Source organism: Filicampus tigris, chromosome 11, assembly GCF_054856515.1.
Source record: "Filicampus tigris isolate MCC_2025a chromosome 11, RoL_Ftig_1.0, whole genome shotgun sequence".
Lineage (NCBI taxonomy): Eukaryota > Metazoa > Chordata > Actinopteri > Syngnathiformes > Syngnathidae > Filicampus > Filicampus tigris.
In genome coordinates this window covers 7957011-7963810 of record NC_141227.1, presented here as the reverse complement: position 1 = coordinate 7963810, position 6800 = coordinate 7957011, and the positions used below count along the sequence as shown (strand labels likewise).

The window sequence follows — 6800 nt, the reverse complement described above, 5'->3', positions numbered from 1 at the left end:
CAGATGCTCAGGGCTCAGATAACAACCAATCATGGCTTAGCTTCAGAAAACAGTTGATCTGTGATTGGTCATTACCTGAGCCCTGAACAACTGTGATGTCATTTTTAGTCGGTAGAAGTGACAAAATGGCCGGCCCCAGAGATGGCTAAAAATAGGTGGATTAACTCTTATTCCACAAACGCAATATTTATCAGAATGCCTTGTTTCAAGAACATATTCTTGAAAAAAATATGTTTGGGTTGACTTCCCTTTTGGCGGCACGGTGGTCGACTGGTTAGCACGTCCGCCTCACAGTTCAGAGGTCGTGGGTTCGATCCCGGCTCCGGCCTCCCTGTGTGGAGTTTGCATGTTCTCCCCGTGCCTGCGTGGGTTTTCTCCGGGCACTCCGGTTTCCTCCCACATTCCAAAAACATGCATGGTAAGTTGATTGGATACTCTAAATTGCCCCTAGGTGTGATTGTGAGTGCGGATGTTTGTCTCTGTGTGCCCTGTGATTGGCTGGCAACCAGTTCAGGGTGTCCCCCGCCGACTGCCCAAAGACAGCTGGGATAGGCTCCAGCACGCCCCGCGACCCTTGTGAGGAGAAGCGGTACAGATAATGGATGGATGGATGGATGACTTCCCTTTAAACTTGACAGCCTCAAAATTAGTTGGATGTTACACTGCGTTGTAGCAGGAGAATAGTTTGTCGTGTTGCAAACCTAATCACACTCAGTAAGTACAGTATAAATACAGGTCATGTCAAAAAAAAAAAATAAATACTACTTTGATTTCTTTATTTAAGTAATTCTAATACAGACTCTGAAATCTGCTTAAGTCCAAAAGTAAAAATTAAGATTTACAGTCAATAGTAAACAAAACCCAGTCTGGTAATATGACACAACAAATATACCTTAGAACGTCCGTTTTCCTCTTTTACTGCAACTTGCATAGCACTCACACTAAGAAGAAGAATATCTATATGAATATCTTGCTTCTCTGGATCTGTTGCATCAGCATTTTTAATACTCCTTGCGTCATTTTCTAACATCTCGCTATGTATAATGTATCAGAAAACCAGGAATAGGGGTGTGTAGACTTCTTATACCCACTGCATTGTCTTTTTTATACATCAAGTCATCATCCGCAAAGGTTGGAAAGGTAACGAGCCTATCGTGACAAAGAAAGGACTAGACATCTTTTTTCAAATATAGGAAGTACAAGCAAAAAGTTGACAGAAAAAGAAATACTCGATAGTACAGATACCTGAAAAATTTTAGGACAGTAACAAAGTATTTGTGCTACTTGTCATTGCCACTGCAACTCACCAACTTTAGGGTTTGGACGACACTGGTGGCTCGAACAGCCGGGACACGTCTCATAATGTTTAGCACTTGAATACGGACCATTGTTGAGAGTTTTGTACAGTATTTGAACTTTGCCACAACCTAAAAAATCGGAAATACTGAGAACATTTTAAGACATAATTTTAAGACATAATTTTACTGGATTCGTACTACCGTAGCTTTGAGTGAATTTGACTTCACACAGAGTGAATATGATTCTGCTGGTGGACTTTGCACACAAGCATTGAGTCCCATTGATGCAAAGTGACAGGAAGACATAAATAAATGGTGACATTACAAATTTGTTCACTCTTTTCATGGTGCTTCTTGAGATGTGCCTGTGGTAAGGCACATTTGTACACAAGTAGACGTGTCTGTTAAAAAAAAAAGAAAAAAACAGCAATTAGCTTCAGGTTAAACTGCTGTTTTGGTACAGTATGTGTGGATGCATGGTCATTGCTGTTAAAGGACTAAACAAATTGAACAAAAAAACAAAAAAAAATCAGGCCTAGAGGTTTTGGGAGGAAAATGTGGCTAAGTTCCCAAATATCTTATGCTCAACCTTAAAAGTGAAATTGAAAATTTGACACAAGATACAAGGGTTTCAATGGGGGAAGAAGAAAAAAGAATACTCATAATATATATCGTTCCAGTCATTTAAATTCTAAATGTGCATTTTATTGGTGCGTATGTTTACTTCTGTGTTAAGAAGCTCAGATATGGCTGTTGTCACAGTGGAAATTAAGACAACAAGCTAACACCATATGTCACAGTTTGGAGTCCATACTCAGCGGATCCCATGCATCACCAGAGGAATTCTGTGCATCGGTCCCAGTCCAGCTGTGAGGAGTCCCTGTGATGCCAACTGGGGGTGGGGGGCTTGTGTGACCACTGCTGGCGACACCAAGTTTAAATACAGTGGCCAGCCACACAAGTCTTAAATATTTATGAGGGACTTTACAAAAAGATGAAAAATAAATGAAAGTCTGTTTTCATGGCCTTCCAGATTTGCAAAGATCAATTCATTAAAATTACATGACAATTTCATTTCATGTGTGCGCACTCTATAATTGTCACCTTCCAGAGGGGCATGCGTGTGACCGACGAGGCTCTTGGCTCAATACCCCTCATCGGAGTGTGGTCACTGGTCAGCTTCACTTTCTGAAGATTGGTGGCCAGGAACGTGGGAGTAACCATGTGAGTCAGTACTGTGAATATTGTGGAAGACTTGTAGACTTGAGATGTGTTGCAGTAACGATTGTCCTGGGCTGTCCACTGCTGTCTTTATCAATAAGAGGAAGAGAGGAACGCAAGAGGACAGTTCTTAGGATGCTGTGTGTGTTACTCAACTTCCGTGGACATGATTAACACATCCATCTTTGGAGCGTGTCACACAGATGGATGAGGCAAATATTGTTGACACAATACAGTGGTTTGTTCTATGTGCATTTCTTAAAGAATGTGGAAAAACTTAAGATGTCTACAGTGCTATAAGCAGTTTATTTTATTACATTTTAGAAAACACTGCAACACAAACTTTAAACAACCAGTCTTACATTGGAACATTTGTGAATATTCTAAGTATTTCAGAAAAAAAAAAAAATAGCAACATTTGCACATTTGCTTCGTAACCGAAAAAGAATATTTATCCAACTGTTTCCAACAATGACAATTATTTATGAAATGCTATAAAGTCAAAGCCACTTGTTTTATTGAAAGAGGAAGTCAACCCAAAACATTTCTGAACATGAATGTTCCAATGCAGACCCACTAGTTGAAACATGGCATTCTGATTAATAATGCTTTTGTGGAATATGAGTTAAGCAGTAAAATCCACTCGTTTTAGTCAGGGGGCGCCCAATTTGTCACTTTTGTCAACTGAAAATAACATCAGAAATGCTCAGGGCTCAGATAACGATCAATCATGGCTCAGTTTCAGTAAACAGGTAAGATGTGATCGGTAAGCTGAGCAACCTTGAAGTCATTTTCAGTCGACCGAAGTGACAAAAGCCCTGAGATGGCTAAAAACATGTGGATTTTGCTGATTACCACATATTCCACAAACACAATATTAATCTGAACGCTATGTTTAAAGTAGTGAAGGTGCATGGAATATATTTTTGCAAAGATTTTTGGGGGGTTGGCTTCCCTTTTAAAGGTGTATTTTCTAGAATTAAGGCCATCATCGACCACTTCCAAATGTCTTATTCCACTCCTCATACAGCTCTAGATCCTTAGATGAGACGCTAGGTCGTACCGTCTTCAGAGCGTCTTGGAAGTCGCCGTAGAGAATTGGTCGTACCTGATCTGCCGTGATGGTGGCGATGTCGCCTATCTGGATGCTGCGAATGGGTCCCAAGGCCGCCTCTCGACACAGTTGTGTCATGTCTGCCCCGGAGAAGCCGTCTGTGTTTGCTACAATGCGCTCCAGCTCCTCCGATCTCAGTTGGTTCTTCTCGCGAGACATGAGGTTGGTGACTATCTGCTGCCGGGCGGGACCCTCGGGAAGGGGGATGTACAACCTCTTGGCCAGGCGACGACGGGCAGCCTCGTCTATTTCCTGAGGTCGGTTGGTGGCTCCCACCACCAGGATGCGGTCCTCTGCGGCTGTGGCGGCCCCATCCAGCTGAACCAGAAACTCCGTCTTGATTCTGCGTGAGGAGTCGTGCTCCCCGTCAGTGCGCTGGGACAACAGCGAGTCAATTTCATCGATGAAAATGACAGCGGGTTGGTGACAGCGGGCGATGGCAAATAAAGCCCGCACCATTTTTTCACCCTCACCCACCCATTTGGATGTGAGCGATGACGCGCTGATGCTGAAGAAAGTGGCACCTGACTGGCAAGCGATACATTTGCCTATTAATGTCTTCCCGGTCCCGGGGGGTCCAAACAGCAGGATTCCCTTAGGTGGACCCCGAAGGCCTGTAAAGATGTCAGGTCTCAACATTGGCCAAACAACAATCTCCTTTATGGAGGTTTTAGCAAACTCCAGCCCTGCTATGTCCTCCCACACCACAGGGGGCCCGTGGTCCATGATCTCACTCATGATCAACTCCACTATCTTCGGCTCAAAGTTTTTCAGACGTTCATCCAGAACCTGTGGTTCCTTATTGGAGTTGGGTCTTGGCGCAACCTCCTCTTCGTCCTGTCGTGGCATAGGAGACACAAATTTAGAAAAAGCACCTCGAGGCCTGTTGGCTCCCAGGGATTTCTTCACAGTTGCTGCCGCAGCAGGAGACGCTCCTCTTTGGGGCTGATGGGAATGTTTCTTGTGTTGATCCACAATTAGCTGCTCACGAGCTGATTTGAAGTTACTTGTAGGTCTTAGGTCGGCCCCTGCTTGTGGCCCCCCGCCTTCACTTGCATCTGTGCTGTAAACATTTTTCCGTTTTGATGGATAGGAGGTCAGAAAGAAACCGGATTGATTGTTGCTGCCTGCAGGGCGCACGTTGCTCTGAGGAGGACCTGACGGGGGATGACTAAACACCGGCTGCACTCTAGTGTTTGGACGTGAAGATGAGCAGGTATTATCTGACATGCCCTCAGAGGTTTTTGCTCTATCCACAGAAACGGCGGCTGTGTTATTAGCCTCTTCTTTGGCTTGTGGTGGCCAATTAAGTCTGAAGGATGTGCCCTCTAACCTGCCTGCAGAAGTGGTAGCAGACAAGGAGCTGCTGATGCTGCTGCTCTCTTGTCCGACAGAAATGCTAACATCTGCTGGCGCCACTAGGGAGCCTTCTCCCCCTGCCCTTGCTTGAATCATCTTCTGCACGCAGGGCAAGTCGAGCATGCCCTCCATGGTGAGGGATGACTCCCATTTGTCGCTGTAATTCTTCTGATTACGGGCCAGATGAAGCGCACTCTCTGCATAGTTGTTAAGCCCTGAGCGGGGGTCATCAGAGTCCAGCACTGCAGCATAGCGCTCCGAGTAGGTCCTGAGCAGGCTGCCCATGGCGGCCTCTGAGAGGTGGGAACTTGCCCATGCATACTGAATGGAGAGGATGTGGGCCCGGTAGGCATCGGCCGTCTGTTCAGGTGTACAATTGCCAGATGAAATGTCAAAGGACCTCCTCTGCCATTCGTCCAGGTGTGCGCCACTCATGCCTGGGCTGTTCCAGCCTGGTGAAGAAGATGGGGCAAAAGTGATGAAAAATGCAAAACCTAAGCCTGGGCTAAGAGTATTTGCAGCTTTATGATAGTGCAAAAAAAAAAAAATCAAATTCTCATATAGGTCACAGATAATATTACAAGTGAGTGGATTTGCTATGAGTAGTTATAACACTGTTAACCCTTGTATGGTGTTTGTATTTTTGTTACTCAACCAGTGTTGATGGGTCTGGTGGAGCCGCTAGAGTTTAGGGTTTTCAAAATAACACAATTAAATAATTCTCTGTTAAAATACTCAACAGATGTTTATTTCATCACAATTGTAAGTCATATAAATAGCAAAAGTTTGTTAATATTTGCCTTTACCTTTGTTAGATCACATTTATGAATCAATGTGCTACTCCTTTTTTAAGAAATAAAATGTAACTTAAAAAAAAGAAAATCCCATAACACCATGAGGAGAAGGTTTGAGATATGCCTCGGGTCATTTTTCTTTTGATAGAAACTGTACGTGGGTCCCACAGACCCGAACACCATACAAGAGGCTGCTCTGTTGGTATTTGCCATTTTCATTTCATTCAAATTTTATAAACTATGAATTGGGTTATATATATCATTTTAACAACAGACTTAGTGAAGAGAACTGATGTGCGAACCAGTTCACGCACGCAACAGTCTGCTTACAATGTAAACACGGTGAACATAAAGACACGCAACACAAGCCTTTCAAATAAGCGCCTCACTTACTATTAACGGAATGCGCTCACGACTTTGTTACGAAATATAAATACCACTCCTGCTAGTATTACTCGTATGAAACGTCCAGTTAACACGTACGTTTGCAAAACTATTTGTTTCCGCCACCATTAGCTTCCTGTACCGCACAACTTCCGGTAGTGTTGAATGTAGCTCCCCCCACAAACTAACCACGGCAGTGAACGCACAATATTCAATCGGAAAATGAAAATTACATTATGTTGAACACTAATCAACGATGTGGGAAGTAAGTAAACCAATAAAGAATATAAAATATTATTATGTCGAAACTTTAAACATCACCTTGAGAAAGCTCGACTTCTGTGAACACTTTGTTCTTATTTTCGCACTCTACCAACCAACCAACCAACCAACCAACTAACTTACTATCAACGCTTAATTTTGCACACTTAAAGAAGCACTAAAATCACCATACACTAACTAACCACTGACTTCTGCGTATTGAAACCTGTAGTGCCATCTTGTGTTGGAAAGTGCATAAAAGCGTTTGTTCACTTGTTTCCCCTTTCCCTTTGCATTCTGGGAATTGAAGTACTTATGACGTCAAACGTCCACTTTTACACTAACTAACTAACAATATGCTTTTAAAAC

The 6800-nt window shown here is 43.3% G+C and overlaps 1 protein-coding gene across 3 annotated transcripts; it reads right to left on the bottom strand.

The window, feature by feature from the left end:
- Positions 1-2806: 2806 nt before the first annotated feature.
- Positions 2807-6679, bottom strand: fignl1 (fidgetin-like 1). Of its 3 annotated transcripts, none has more exons than XM_086046113.1 (2): positions 6492-6679; positions 2807-5444 (listed from the first exon to the last, which is right to left on the bottom strand). In XM_086046113.1, exon 2 carries the CDS (start codon positions 5425-5427, stop codon positions 3508-3510), a length of 1920 nt encoding a protein of 639 aa, XP_085902239.1. In that variant the 5' UTR covers positions 5428-5444; positions 6492-6679; the 3' UTR covers positions 2807-3507. The 3 variants fall into 3 exon arrangements, with proteins under 3 accessions (XP_085902239.1, XP_085902240.1, XP_085902238.1); XM_086046114.1 differs by lacking the exon at positions 6492-6679 and adding an exon at positions 6270-6352; XM_086046112.1 differs by lacking the exon at positions 6492-6679 and adding an exon at positions 6180-6336.
- Positions 6680-6800: the final 121 nt, after the last annotated feature.

Excerpts from the sequence above, each read along its gene's own strand:
- fignl1 (XM_086046113.1), bottom strand. The coding sequence starts at position 5,427 with ATGAGTGGCGCACACCTGGACGAATGGCAGAGGAGGTCCTTTGACATT.